This window comes from Oncorhynchus kisutch, linkage group LG1 (assembly GCF_002021735.2).
Source record: "Oncorhynchus kisutch isolate 150728-3 linkage group LG1, Okis_V2, whole genome shotgun sequence".
NCBI classification, from domain to species: Eukaryota; Metazoa; Chordata; class Actinopteri; order Salmoniformes; family Salmonidae; genus Oncorhynchus; species Oncorhynchus kisutch.
Window position 1 is genome coordinate 70,040,682 of NC_034174.2, and position 16,230 is coordinate 70,056,911.

The following is a 16,230-nucleotide window of genomic DNA, read 5'->3' on the forward strand; positions in this document are numbered from 1 at the left end:
GTAGAGAATCATTGTACCATCTAAACCACTGTGAAATATATTTTCAATCATCCAAAATATTGTACGGTGCCCTGAAAAAAGTATCTGCCCCTGTTTTTGCATATTTCTTTCTGCTGAATTTTATCAGATCTTCAACCAAAACCTAATATTGGATAAAGGGAACCTGAGTTTACAAATAACCAATCAAATGTATACTTATTTCTTTAATTAACAAAGTTCTGCAACAAACAATTCCCCTGTGTGAAAAAGGTAATCGCGCCCTTACACTCAATAACTGGTTGTGCCACTTTTAGCTGCAATGACTGCAACCGTATTTTCAGCGTTTGAAGCGGGTGTAAAAGACACAAAAACAAAACGTAAGAATGGGAATCATAGAAATAGCACACATAGAACAGATCTACCGCTTCTAAGACTTGCTTTCAATGAGAACGACAGATTTATAACTCACATTTCTATGTGAATTTGGTTGGTTCACCAAAAGGTTACATATTGTAGCTTTTAGTAGGGTCAGGGGGAGTTTCTGGATACACCATAGAAGTGCATTCTTGGATGTTAGAGAGTGCATCTGTTGGTGCGTTTAGTCAAAAATAAACGTAAGATATCACCGCTATGAAACACCAAATATGTTTAGCGCAGATGTGGAAGAATAAAAAGAGGAATAAGGTGGTATTTGTTTGTGAGGTTTATCATAACATTTACAACACAATATACATACAGAAATATTGCATCACGTAATATTGTAGCCGTCATCGACGAGTCAGTTATGTCACTCAGTTATGGCAATGCTAACTGCCTACAAATTCGATTGCGTGTTAGGAAAGCCTGCATGTCATCATTGTTCTGTCATATTGGTACACAGTGAGGGCTGCTCCACACAGTAAGCTCCAGACTCATCATGCAGTAGGTTGTGTATTAGGATGAGTCATAACTTTGTGCTCGTAACAGGCTTGATGTGATAATGCAGTACAAAGTAGGGTTTGTATCAGTACAGTGACAACAAAGGTGGCTGTGAAAGTGCCTGTTGCATGTCAGTGACAGGCAGTGAGAGACTTTGTGTGAAAGGTTAATCACAAACACACACAAAAACACGTACATACACACACACACACACACACTCTGTTATAAACAACACATGATGTCATCGTCCAGATGCACACGTTACATAAAAATATGTTTTGTCGCATGATTTTCGTGTCCCATAACATGATTACTGTTATGCTTTTGAATAGGCCTGGATTTGGCTGAAGGCCTACATGTATTTCAGAAACCATTGTCTAACTTGTATAGATTAGCTTAGGCCAGGGGTCTTCCAACGTTTTCTTGCCCAGGGACCACCTCGTTAGCAGAAAACAAAATGTCACATGTCTTATCATCAGGTGAATGATACTGGCAAGGAGAAGTATTTAACATGTTTAAATTAATAGATTTGGTAGATAGTTTTTCATTATTTTGACCTCCCACATCATAATCAAAGATACTGGTAACTAACCCAAGATACACCACCAGTGTTGTTCCCAATGGGAGCAAAGTAAGCTTAGTGGGCAGAGCCAAGCATCAGCTAGCGCAATCCTATTGGCACATTCTAGCATGCATTTGCATATTTCTGTTAGGGAACGCCTAGTCTGTGAACTGAGGGTGTGCAATAGCTCAATTCGCCCTTGCCCTCCTAAACAATGCAATTTGTTTCTAATTGTTTCTAAAGGGTCAAGTCTACAAAACTTAGTTCACTCTGTTCATAACAGACATTGTAGTTTTTGGAAGAGAACTGTATTGTTTAATCAAGGAGTACATTTGTCGAATGTCGGCAAGTTTCATCGAGCTTCAGCTCCTCCCACTTCCCGCCACTGGGCTTCCTCTCATCATTATATTTGGTTGTTTTAAGCGGATGCTTCAGATGTATACATCCGGTGACACATCTGACTCCTCCTTCTAGCTGTGTTATAATGGACTTCCTCTCATCATTATATTTGGTCGTTTTAAGCGGATGCTTCAGATGTATACATCCGGTGAGACATCTGACTCCTCCTTCTAGCTGTGTTATAATGGACTTCCTCTCATCATTATATTTGGTCGTTTTAAGCGGATGCTTCAGATGTATACATCCGGTGAGACATCTGACTCCTCCTTCTAGCTGTGTTATAATGGACTTCCTCTCATCATTATATTTGGTCGTTTTAAGCAGATGCTTCAGATGTATACATCCGGTGAGACATCTGACTCCTCCTTCTAGCTGTGTTATAATGGACTTCCTCTCATCATTATATTTGGTCGTTTTAAGCGGATGCTTCAGATGTATACATCCGGTGAGACATCTGACTCCTTCTTCTATCTGTGTTATAATTGGAAAAACAACTCTCACATAATTGTTTGGTTTATTATTTTTTAAATGAACTAGGCAAGTCAGTTCAGAACAAAATCTTATTTACAATGACGGCCAAACCCGGACGAAGCTGGGTCGATTGTACGCCGCCCTATGGATTGGGATGTGATGCAGCCTGGATTCGAACCAGGGACTGTAGTGACGCCTCTTGCACTGAGATGCAGTGCCTTAGACCGCTGCGCCACTCAGGAGCCCACATTTTTATTCATTTGATTATATATAAAAAACAATCACACCTGAAAAAGACACATGCACATGAGTGAAATCATAGGGGATAACACACAATAAAGTCTGGGACTCATTTCCATTGTGGTCCTGGACGTAGCCTATTAGCTAGAATGGTAACAGCAAACACATTTTCGCCAAGAGCATCTTTTTATCTTCTTAAATAAAGGTTAGCCGTGTGTAGACAAAAATGTATGTCCAAGTCAAGAAAGCTTACCAGCAGCCAGCGACACTTGCCACACTGGTAGCCTATTCGCGGATTCATTTTCTAAGCCTATGAGTTGAGAAATAAAGTTGACATCGTTAGAAATAAGATAATATCCTATTTTCTACTGTAGGTACTCTGCTGTTCAAAAGTTCAGGGTCACTTAGAAATGCCCTTGTTCTTGAAAGAATACTCAACTAGTCTAAAGAAGGCCAGTTGTATCGCTTCTTTAATCAGGACAACAGTTTTCAGCAGTGTTAACATAATTGCAAAAGGGTTTTCTAATGATCAATTAGCCTTTTAAAATGAAGTTGGATTAGCTAACATAAAATGCCATTGGAACACAGGAGTGATGGTTGCTGATAATGGGCCTCTGTACGCCTATGTAGATATTCCATCAAAAATCAGCCGTTTCCAACTACAATAGTTATTTACAACATGAACAATGTCCACACTGTATTTCTGATCAATTTTATGTTATTTTAATGGTTTTCTTTCAAAAACAAGGACATTTTCTAAGTGACCTCAAACCTTAAACGGTAGTGTATGTATGTCATTTAAAAAATATTCTCTTGATGCTAGCGATATTAATAAACATTTAGGTTATAAAAAAAATTAAAATCACTTCAATATATACTGTATATATTTTTGCGGACCCCCTGCAGTACTTCTAGGGGGCCGCGGATCCCAGGGTGAATACCCCTGGCTTAGGTTAATTCTTATGAACAACAACAACATGTTGTACCCTAGTTGCTAATAGCAGCACTGTTTCCCATTGGTGTTTCAGCTGACTTTGGTGTGTCGGCCAAAAATACCAAAACACTACAGAGGAGAGACTCTTTCATCGGGACGCCATACTGGTGAGTCAAACATGAGAACCTGTCATGCTGTTGTAATTCATCAAATTACTATTTCTCCCCATTCTTCTGAATTGACCAGTCAACTTGATATACTTTTTAATGTATTTCTCCCCCCCAAAATAATATTTACTTACATTTAAATTTATTGAAATCTTAATGTATAGCCTACAAAATCCCAATATTACTGTACAGAAAATGCTACATTTCCACACAATTTGTTTCATAGTCATTTGCGTTTCACCTAATATATTTTGTCCCTTTGTCATTGGTCATTCATATTTCATTGCAACATTTCCTTTCCTCTGATTGGTTCTTTTTTTATCCGTTCTTCTCAGGATGGCCCCGGAGGTGGTGATGTGTGAGACGTTTAAGGACCGCCCGTACGACTACAAGGCTGACATCTGGTCCCTGGGGGTGACTCTGATCGAGATGGCCCAGATTGAGCCTCCCAACCACGAGATGAACCCTATGAGAGTCCTGCTGAAAATAGCCAAGGCCGATCCTCCTACCCTGATGCAGCCGTCGCGCTGGTAAGTCTGGCGTGTCAGTCAGTGATGTGGCAGCCTGGCAGACAAGTTATTTCTGTCTAGGTTTGGCTTCAGGAACCCTCAATTAAATGGGAAGGAAGAAATGCCCCTTTAATACGCTGTCACTCTGCACAATGTTCCTCTTCTTGCACTTTCTTGCCTAGAGAGATTGTATCACTAATTCACTCCTCTCTGCACTTGCCATATCTGTTGAGATGGTTCAACCTACTCTAATTTACCTCCATGCCTTTGGGAGGAATACATGACACTGTTTAATTGTAGCCTATTTTCAATGTTGTAGTTATTACAAGTGATCTCCATTCACTCTCTTCAGGTCTCCAGAGTTCAGTGATTTCCTAAGAAAGTGTCTCGATAAGAATGTGGACAACAGATGGAATGTGGCACAACTTCTACAGGTAATGGTGACACACCTGTTCCCCCCTTTTGCCCTCACTTTCCCCTTTGTTCCCTCACCCTACCTCCTCTTCTCCTCAGCCCCCTCCTCTCCTCCTCAGCCCACCTCCTCCTGTTTTTTCCCTCACCCCCCGCCCCCTAGCACAGCACTCCGCCCCACGGCCACCTGTCAAATTAAGTACATGGCCATATTGGCCCTGATCATGATCATGAGCTGTGCATCTAAGGTACATCTGTGTCAGCCAGGTACCTGGTGTGCTAGCTAGCGCGCTAACGACACTTACTTATCCCCTCTGCGGCCTCCATTAGCACAACAGGCTTTTCTTTCTGAAAGGGTTTAAAGAGCGACCGCCAAGCATTATGACTGCAGTTACCTTACAGTTTGGGAAGACGTGTGCTTTATGTATTAATCAGATTGTTTTGAGTTGTTATGAAGATTGTACTTCACATTTTTGACTAAATGTACACTGAGTGGACAGAACATTAGGAACACCTTCCTAATGTTGAGTTGCACCCCATTTTGCCCTCAGAACAGGCTCAACTCATCGAGGTATGGACTACAAGGTTTAGAAAGTGTTCCAGAGGGATGCTGGTCCATGTTGACTCCAATGCTTCCCACAGTTGTCCAGTTGTCTGGATGTCCTTTGAGTGGTGGACCATTCGTGATACATGCAGGAAACTGTTGAGTGTGAAACCCAGCAGCGTTGCAGTTCTTGACACACTCAAACTGGTGCGCCTGGCCCCTTACTATCATACCCCATTCAAAGGCACTTAAATATGTTGTCTTGCCCATTCACCCTCTGAATGGCAGACATACACAATCCATGTCTGAATTGTCTCATGGCTTCAAAATCCTTCTTTAATCTGTCTCCTCCCCTTCATCGACACTGATTGAAGTGGATTTAAAACTTCTTATGGCTGCAGTGGCAGTATTGAGTAGCTTGGATGAAAAGGTACCCAGAGTAAACTGCCTGTTCCTCAGTCCCAGTTGCTAAAATATGCATAGTATTATTAGTATTGGATAGAAAACACTCTGACGTTTCTAAAACTGTTTGAATGATGTCTGTGAGTATAACAGAACTCATATAGCAGGCAAAAACCTGAGAAGAAATCCAAACAGGAAGTGGGAAGTCTGAGGTTGGTCGATTTTCAACTCGGCCCCTATTGAATACACAGTGGGATAATGGTTATGTTGCACTTCCTAAGGCTTCCACGAGATGCCAACAGTCTTTAGAAACTTGTTTGAGGATTCTACTATGAAGGGGGACTCAATGAGAGATCATTGAGTCAGAGGTCTGCCAGCAGTCACGTGCTGGTCACGCGCATTTCACATGAGAGGTAGCTCGCGCTCCTTTGCTTTTCTGAAGACCAAGGAATTCTCCGGTTGGAATATTATTGAAGTTTTATGTTAACATCCCAAAGATTGATTCCATACATCGTTTGACATGGTTCTACGGACAGTAACAGAACTTTTTGACATTTCGTCTGCAACTAGTGAAAGCGCTTCGTGAATTTGGATTTGTTGACCAAACGCGCTAACAAAAGTAGCTATTTGGACATAAATTATGGACATTATCGAACAACTCAAACATTTTTGGTGGAACTGGGATTCCTGGGAGTGCATTCTGATGAAGATCATCAAAGGTAAATTAATATTTATAATGTTAATTCGGATTTCTGTTGACTCCAACATGGCAGATATATCTATTTGTTTTCTGAGCGCCGTTCTCAGATTATTGCATGGTTTGCTTTTTCCGTAAAGCTTTTTTGAAATCTGACACAGCGGTTGCATTAAGGAGAAGTCTATCTGTATTTCCATGTATAACACTTGTATTTTCATCAATATTTATAATGAGTATTTCTGTAAATTGCTGTGGCTCTCTGCAATGTCACCGGATGTTTTTGGAACTACTGAACATAACGCGCCATTGTATACTCAGATTTTTGTATATAAATATGCACTTTATCGAACAAAACATACATGTATTGTGTAACATGAGGTCTTATGATGAAGTGTCATCTGACGAAGATCATCAAAGGTTAGTGATTCATTTGATATCTATTTGTGCTTTTTTGTGAAAAATTGCAGAATTTTTCTGTGACTTGGCGGTGACCTAACATAATCGTTTGTGGTGCTTTTTTGGTAAAGCCTATTTAAAATCAGACACTTTGGTGGGATTAACAACAAGATTACCTTTTTAAAATGGTATAAGATATGTGTATGTTTGAGGAATTTTAATTATGAAATTTCTGTTTGAATTTGCCACCCTGCACTTTCACTGGCTGTTGTCATATCGATCCCGTTAACGGGATTGCAGCCCTAAGAGGTGACATCAATAAGGGATCATAGCTTTCACCTGGATTCACCTGGTTAGTCTGTCATGTTTTGTACACTGTATTTTTCTGTATCTTTGACTGTATCTTGATTTGTGTGATGTGTCTCAATTGCACCTCTTTGACTGCAATATTGAAATCGCACAAATATTTATGTTGTCTTTTCAGATGCAGTGTAAGTAGTACACTTCAAGAGGACATAATAGTCTTTATATCTAAAAGTGTCCTCAATATTATGCATCTTTTTTTTTATCGTTGCAGCATCCATTTTTGAGTACTGTGACCGACAGCAGACCGTTGAGGGAGCTGATCGCTGAAGCAAAGGCTGAGGTTTACGAGGAGATTGAGGAACACAAGGAGGAAGAGGAGGAGGAGGATGGAGAGACACAGCGGGTATGTTACACCACAGACAGCTCAGTTAGAAAAATAACCACATGAAAGAGTGTGAAACATTATAGATGGACAGTGTGTATTCTTCTGTGGTCTTTATCATTTATTATAAAGAACAGGCTGCAGTCTGCACTGACTTGACAAAAATAAGGAAAATTATTGACTATTGGTGAGAAGGATTTATTTAGAATCATTCCCACATTTCTATTATTTGAAAGCTAATCCAGACATTATCTGTTGATCTTATTTTAACCTACATTTTGATTTTCATCACGTTTTCTTCAGGGTCACAAACGTGCACCGTCCGATGCCAGTGTTGCCAGCTCGGAGGACGAGAAACTCCCTCAGTCTCCCTCAGCCTCCATCCTGGAGTCTTTACCGGAGACGGCTGAACCGGTTATCCCGACACCACAGATTGTTGAAAAGGTCCCTGAACCAAGCGTCGTCAAACCAGAGGAGAACCTGGTTGTGGACACTGGCTTCGTCGAGGAGCCTGCTGTCACTGCAGAAGTGGAGAAAATGGATGAGACCCTTGGTGCTCCAATAAATGGAGAGACAACAGAAGCCAGTGAGAAACCAGTAGAGGTGACGGAAGAGGAGGAGAAGGTTCAAGAAATAACAGAGGTTTCCCCAACAGAACCCAGTGAGATAACTTCTTCAGAACCAGCAGAGAAACCAGCAGAGCCCCAACCAGAAGGAACCGTTTCCAATGCTGCGGTCACCATAGCCGACAAGGAGATGGAACAACTGGCCATATCCAATCAACATGAAAAGGAAGTGGACCCAGCTGAGCTCCAGACGAATGAGATCACTGCAGAAGGGTCAGAGGCCAAGGAAGAGCCAACAGGAGACAAGATGGAAGTTGAGGAGGAACCAGCCAACGTGGAGCTTAGCAGGGAAGCAAAGGTTACCGTGACAACCCCAGAGGAGACTAAGGTGGACGACAAACTCACACCTGCATCTCCAGCGGTCTGGAAAGAGGAGGAAGCAGAGAAAGAGAGAGTGGAGTATAAGCCAACTGCGGAGACAGGGACTCCAGTGAAGTCTAAGGATGAGAAGGAGAGGGATTCAGACTCTAGGAGTAGTTCTGCTGCAGATAACGGCAGCATAGACATGAACCTGTCCATCTCCAGCTTCCTGACCAAAACCAAGGAGCCAGGACCCCTCTCCATACAGGTACGGCATCACAATAGACTTTCTTTAGAGAATGTCTTTGATCAAATCCATTGGTAATAGCTAAGTAGTCCAGTAATAACCCTTATGAATACACCATTATAAATGCTTCATACATTATTATCGGTGTTATAAATGCTTATGAATTGTAATGTTTACAATGACCACTTTATCCCATGAAGTAGTCCAACTACAGTATATTGATGGTATATTTATTGCCACCATTTTGTTTTTCAGGACACCAAGCGCCAGAAGAAGACACTGAAGAAGACCCGTAGGTTCGTGGTGGATGGAGTCGAGGTTAGCGTGACGACGTCAAAGATCATCACCGACAATGACACCAAGAACGAGGAGATGAGGTTCCTCAGGTAAAGATTCATTTACATGAATTAGCATTTTGAGCATTATGCATTGAAATATATGCCAATACTATGCAAAGATATAATCCATCTCTCCTGCAGTATAAGCTCAAGCTTAGGCTCTAACTGAACTGAATGAACTAGTGAATGTAGCTATTTTAGTATATTGACTATGCAAAACATTATGGACACCTTCGTAATATTGCGTTGCAACCCCTTTTGACCTCAACTCATTTGCATATCAAAGTGCTACTGAGCCACGTGCATCGAGATGTCTTGTTATATACCGTTTTCATCGGTCTCTCGAGAGACCCTTCCTCCTCCATTGCTTTGGGTTGTTTAATCTCCTTTTGGAGAAAAAGATGTTCCTCTCATGTTTGTTTTTTCTCATCCTCCCCCTCCTCTCCCAGGCGTCAGGAGCTGAGGGAGCTGCGTCTCCTGCAGAAAGAGGAACAGAGGGCCCAGCAGCAGCTCAGCAATAAACTGCAGCAGCAGAAAGAGCAGATAAGCCGCCGTTTCGAACAGGAGACGACCGTGAGCCACTATCCTTTTTTTTGGTCAAAGCCTCAATGGGAGGTTCTTTGAGACCTATCGAATGGTACCGTGTAGTACTGCAATTGCATGTAGTGCTGTAGTACTATAATTGCCTATTCGTGACCCTGGCCCCAGTCATACTGTGTCCAACCTAGCACAGTGACAGAATATTGCCTACTGGTGTGGTCACAACCAATCCTGAAGGAGCATGCTAAACCACACATGGCTGTGAAACAGTAAGCTGAATTAGCCCAGTAAGACCAGTTAGTCCCTGCCCAGTATTACAGAGGTATGTCCCGTCCACACCACACCACAGCTTCCATGTGCCTTTTTCTCCTGTTACGTCATTACTTATTTCTGGACGAGGTAAATCCTTCTGTATGTCAGTCAAACTGCCACTCACAGTTTAGACGGAGACTGAATCCACTAGCCAGCTAGTAAATCCAAGGAAAACAGGATGCCATTGAAATGCCATGGCTTTCTGTAATATGCCAGTCATTCATTGATGACCAGTGTTTGAAAACGAGTTATATTTCTAGCGAAAGTGACGAGCCGACACCGAATCAAAATGACGTCCTCATTCTGCAGAGTAAGAAGCGCCACTACGACCAGGAAGTGGAGAACCTGGAGAGACAGCAGAAGCAGACCATCGAGAGGCTGGAGCAGGAGCACACCAACCGGCTGAGGGACGAGGCCAAGCGCATCAAGGCCGAGCAGGACAAGGAGCTGTCCAAGTTCCAGAACATGCTCAAGAACCGCAAGAAAGAGGTAAGGAAATAGAGGGCAGTGTGTGTTAGTGTTGCACGGTATACCCAAACTTCTGTACCTTTTCTATGCTCGAACATGAAAAACGGTTTGGTACTTTCGGTTCTTCTGTCAAATGTCTTTCACGTCGTTTACTGATTGAGAGAGGATCAAGTCTGTCTATCAGCACAGCCTGGTCCACTTATAGCGCGAGAGCACCGTGCCTGCTTCACTTACCCATTGCTAGCTGTAGCCTGTCCTGAGGAACCACTGCTCACACTGGGAGTCTGGGCTGTCTCATGTTAGCTCTCCTCTCATACTGGCTCTAGTCTGTCCTGAAGAACCTCTGCTCACACTGGGAGTCTGGGCTGCCTCATGTTAGCTCTCCTCTCATACTGCCTCTAGTCTGTCCTGAAGAACCTCTGCTCACACTGGGAGTCTGGGCTGCCTCATGTTAGCTCTCCTCTCATACTGCCTCTAGGCTGTCCTGAAGAACCTCTGCTCACACTGGGAGTCTGGGCTGCTTCATGTTAGCTCTCCTCTCATACTGCCTCTAGTCTGTCCTGAAGAACCTCTGCTCACACTGGGAGTCTGGGCTGCCTCATGTTAGCTCTCCTCTCATACTGCCTCTAGTCTGTCCTGAAGAACCTCTGCTCACACTGGGAGTCTGGGCTGCCTCATGTTAGCTCCCCACTCATACTGCACAGAAGTTAACACACTTGAATAATGCAACACAGCACGTAGAAATTGTCGTTGCTTCTTCTATGCAAATGTTGTTGATCAGTGCAATAAAACAAGGCCACAAATGGAAGGGCAATGGATTGTTTTTCATCCGTTACCAGCCAGAAGAAGCATGCGCACACCCCCAGGGCCTGATTTAATACAGGTGCTTACAGGGGCCGAATCCTCGGAGCCCAAGAACATAAGGGGCCCAAAAGGCAGAGGCATTAAAAAATATATATATATAAAATGTTAAATATATATGAATATGCATTCATCTGTATTGTGAATAGGCCTAGGCTGCATCTTGATTTACCCAGTTTATCAATAGAGATTTACCATTTAAATAAATTACTCTCATTATGTTATGTATTTAGAGTAGTAAAAACTCAAATTGTATAATTGATTCATTAACACATGCATGGCTATCTGGATCAAGTGCCGTTCTGTACATTTGGCCAACGCGCCTTTTTTTAGCCGTGGTATCGTTATCAAAGTCACATTTTTGGTATCACGACAACACTAGTGTGCGTGGTATGTGAATGTTGTAACTGATGCTGTAAAGGTCTGGCTGTGTGTGTGCTTGCGGTGTACAGTACATTTGTGGAAAAGAAACATGTTGATCCATCTTAGATTAGGCTAAGCAGCGATTGGACTCTCATTGGCTGTCTGGGATTTGCAGGATTGTTGTCACTACAATGTCTTGCTGTTACATTTGACATTTTAGTCATTTAGCAGACTCTCTTATCGAGAGCAACTTACAGTCAGTCACCTTAAGATAGCTTGGTGAGAATATCACCGTTGTCACCACATATCACCGTTGTCGCAAGTACATTTTTCCTCAGTAAAGGTGCTATCAGCAAATTCAGTGCTGTTGGGAAAAGACGGCAAGGAATAGTTGTCTTTTCAACAACAACAACACTTATTGAAAGACAAAAATGTACTAAGCTCTCTTAGTTGTTTTCCCAGGCTACCGATGAGCTCTGAACTGGATCACTAAAAGTGGTTTAATATGCATGATGTACTGTTGAACTGGATCACTAAAAGTGGTTTTAATATGCACGATGTACTGTTGAACTGGATCACTAAAAGTGGTTTAATATGCATGATGTACTGTTGAACTGGATCACTAAAAGTGGTTTAATATGCATGATGTACTGTTGAACTGGATCACTAAAAGTGGTTTTAATATGCATGATGTACTGTTGAACTGGATCACCAAAAAGTGGTTTTAGTATGCACGATGCACTGTTGAACTGGATCACTAAAAGTGGTTTTAATATGCACGATGCACTGTTGAACTGGATCACTAAAAGTCGTTTTAAAATGCATGATGTACTGTTGAACTGGATCATTAAAAGTGGTTTTAATATACATGATGTACTGTTGAACTGGATCACAAAGTGGTTTTAATATGCATGATGTACTGTTGAACTGGATCACAAAGTGGTTTTAATATGCATGATGTACTGTTGAACTGGATCACAAAGTGGTTTTAATATGCATGATGTACTGTTGAACTGGATCACAAAGTGGTTTTAATATGCATGATGCACTGTTGAACTGGATCACTAAAAGTGGTTTTAATATGCATGATGCACTGTTGAACTGGATCACAAAGTGGTTTTAATATGCACGCATTGGGGACATCATGCCACAAGAAATTCTAAGAACTCGTCTTATTTTCAATATCTTACATTTCACAGGATAGTTAAGTCCAGCTGACAAAGGTGATATATTCTCAATCTTGTTTGGAAGGGTTTTCCTTGTTTAGCATTGACAGTCATGTGAATGTTTAGATGTTTATCCATGTGCACTCCAGTTCGTCCTCAGTATTAATCCCATAGTGTGCCATCGTAAGAGGATAGCCCAATCAACACAACAATCCAATGCCTATTTATAGAAGCTAGTGTTTTACTGACACACCTGTGGTTGCAGTAGATCTCTCTCATAGGGTCTATATAACCTGTGTCTAAATCAGTCTGAAACCGTCACTTCTCGTCACCTGATCCCAGATCTGTAGCCTGTAGCCTATGTGCCGAATCCAAATGATTCTGACTAGGCTATAGTCCGAGATGTTGACTTATGCAGCGCATACATACAAATCTGGCATCAGGCTACTTCTCATAGACTTTGGCTAATGAGTTGAAACACAAATCCATATCAAAGCCTTGTCTTTGTGTCTGTGTTGTTTCTGCTGTCCCTGTGGTGTGTTTGTTTGTGGGCTGCCTCATGCCATAGTTCAAACAGGAAATGCGACTCACGCCCAGGCACAGGAGAAACGCTATCGTGAAACGGGAGAAAAAAAGGATGTAATCACAACTCCACGTGAAGAGGTAGTTTGCTGTGGAAATCTTCTGGTGTGGCTTTCCGACATGGACTGTCCCTTCAATGTCAGTCTACCATTCTTCCGTTGACTGCTTTCAAAGATCACTGCCATTTAGCCCCTTTGGGAATTTTTGGGCTACTCTTTTCTTTTTCTTTTTTTTTACTTTTGTGTGGTTTGTTTTTGGTCAAAAATAGAGTTTGTGTATGTATTATTCTACAGTAGATAATTTAATTCAAAACATTCATCAAGTAGGCTTACAGTATCTTCCAGCACAAGTTACAGTATAGTTCAACACTATTGATGTGTTTTCTAACAATCCACCCACCTGTGAATCACAGTGGAACACATTGCCTGTATATTACGGGGGTGTAACAGTGTCGGTGTAATGGTTAACAGCAATGTTTATGGATGAGTGGCTGATGATTAGTAGAGTATAGTCTGTTCTGGTCTACAATGTGCTGTATGGAGCCTGAGTGCCAGTCTGCTTGTGCACCATTGCCAACTCCTTTTCCCTTACGGTCATGCATGATAACGAGTGTTGGCAGTAATGCAACAAACATACTGGCATTCAGGCTACATTATGATTTAGTAGAGTATAGGTCTAATCTGTTGTGATCGATAGGGAGTGGCCCAGGGTATAATTCAATCTTTTCAGTTGTCCTCCTGCACTCTCTTCCATGCCCCCATGCAGGATGTAAGTTGTAAGACCCCCCCCCCCCCGGTTTGAAATGTGTCCTATCCTTGCTCTCTCACATGGCAGTAGATTCACTCACTGACTTTGATACGGCGGTGTTTATATCGGTGTGTGTGTGGAATGCTTTGTGTGCTCTACGTTTTCGATGACCCAGTCTACTTCCTGTCGCCACATTGTTGCCAGCCTCCACAGTGTGGTCCATTTAACTCAAGCCATACTTATCCCCATAGTCCAGATAACATCAACAAGCTAGACCTGTCTGCCAGCCTCAATACTCTCCGGTGACTCTCTCTCTCGCGCTGTTGGAGTCGACTGGGGGATCGAGAGCAGGTGAGGTGAAGACAGCCATTCCAAATTGACGGACAGACAGGTGTTGTTTGGCATCTTCAGCCTGTGGTTTTTGTTTGCCGTACTGTTACGGTTGGTTTGAATCTCTCTTCTGTTCATCTCTTAAACTGTACCGACACAGTTCTCTCCTGGTGTTTCTTCATTTACTCAAGCGACATTATAGGCCTGGTTTTAGGGCTGTATTGGCAATCTGAGTAAGTGTAACAACTCATCGACGAACTAAGATATGACACAATGTTCTGTGACACCCGGTGTGTTTTTGGTTCCGTGAATTTGGTCTCAGTTGGCCTGCTAATGGCCTTTTCATTTGACTAATATCACTCTCTTTCTCCTTCTGTCATGATCACACAGTGTATAGCAGAGGTACTCACCTCCGACCCTAAGAGGTCTGGAGCCTGCTGGTTTTCTGTTCTACCTGATAATGAATTGCAAACACCTGGTGTCCCAGGTCTAACTAAGTCCTCAATTAGAGGGGAACAATGAATATATGCAGTGGAACTGGCTTAGAGGTCCAGAGTTGCGTTTGAGAGGCATATAGAGATACTTTACTTATCCAACTGTCTTTCCCTCTTCTTCCTCAGGAGCAGGAGTTCCTGCAGAAACAGCAGCAGGAGCTGGACTGTGCCCTGAAGAAGATCATCCAGCAACACAAACACGAGCTGGCCACCATCGAGAGAGACTGTCTCAACCACAAACAACAGCTCCTCAGAGGTGAATATGCATCTCTCGGCGTGACACATAGACTATAGTTAGGTACTCAGTCATAGCACCTTTCAGAGGGGAGAAACCGGCCTTAACCACAAACAGAAGATGCATAGCTCTGTGTGAGATGCAAGTAGCACAGATGTACATTGCAGTAGGATGGATACACAACCTTTATAAAGGTCATAGTCACTACATAGAAACAGTCTACCCTAGCCGCTATCACCAGCATACTTAAAGGAAATATAGTAAACCTTACTGTTTGTGTGTGAGATGGAAACCGCAAACACACAGTGACACTGAATATAACTTAAAACAGAGTTCAACCGACGGCCCCATCAGGCCTTGACTCTAATTGAGCAATAAGGGGGGTGTGGTATATGGCCAATTTTATGCACGACGCAACACGGAGTGCCTGGATACAACCCTTAGCCATGGTATATTGGCCATATACCACAAACCCTGAGCTGCCTTATTGCTATTATAAACTTGTTTGCCAATGTAATTAGGACAGTAAAAATACATGTTTTGTCATACCAGTGGTATACTGTCTGCTTTCAGCCAATCAGCATTCAGGGTCCGAACCACCCAGTTTATAATACCTATTAATGCTGAGAACCTAACATGAACTGAACTGGTTAGCAGCCTACTAACCCTGCCTGGTCAGATTCCAGTAATCACATACACATCAGCTTATAGAAATAGCTCCACAGAAATGTTCACAAGCTGTAGGCCTTGATGACTTGCTGATTTGAATGGTATGAACCATGTTAGAAAGGGGAAGAAAATGAACTTCTGAAAGAAGTGTCTCACAAACACATTCCAAGCTAACCAATTACTCAAATCTAGTGACATGTTTTTTGGGTGCCAAGATTCGTCAACCTCAAATATAAAGAAATACAGATGAAAGATGTGATTTACAATGGTGGGGTTTTGTATCTAATAATAATATGCTGAACCTCCGTGTAATGCAGTGTTCCCTTGTACTGAGTTTGTGTGTTTTGGTCCTGGCAGCGAGGGAAGCAGCAATGTGGGAGCTGGAAGAGCGTCACCTACAGGAGAAACACCAGTTGTTTAAACAACAGCTGAAAGACCAGTACTTCATGCAGAGACACCAGCTGCTCAAGAGACACGAGAAGGTACAGTAAGGCTTCCAAATAGACAGACAAACAGCTGATTCAGGATCAGATCTCATAAGCCTAGTCCTGAACAGAACCACTAGGAGCATTAATACCTGAACAGGTTGGGGGATAGAGTGAGGCATAATACTGAATGACTGCAAGTTTTGACTC

General features: G+C 42.3%; 1 protein-coding gene across 1 annotated transcript in view; it reads left to right on the plus strand.

The window, feature by feature from the left end:
- Positions 1-16,230, plus strand: part of LOC109907214 (serine/threonine-protein kinase 10) — a 35,113-nt gene that overhangs the window by 9,521 nt on the left and 9,362 nt on the right. The window contains exons 5-14 of the mRNA XM_031831368.1: positions 3,598-3,670; positions 4,006-4,200; positions 4,532-4,613; positions 7,207-7,338; positions 7,621-8,511; positions 8,746-8,876; positions 9,278-9,401; positions 9,990-10,169; positions 14,818-14,947; positions 15,953-16,077. Coding sequence (XP_031687228.1) covers positions 3,598-3,670; positions 4,006-4,200; positions 4,532-4,613; positions 7,207-7,338; positions 7,621-8,511; positions 8,746-8,876; positions 9,278-9,401; positions 9,990-10,169; positions 14,818-14,947; positions 15,953-16,077 — 2,063 coding nt within the window. The remainder of the gene's footprint in view (positions 1-3,597; positions 3,671-4,005; positions 4,201-4,531; positions 4,614-7,206; positions 7,339-7,620; positions 8,512-8,745; positions 8,877-9,277; positions 9,402-9,989; positions 10,170-14,817; positions 14,948-15,952; positions 16,078-16,230) is intronic.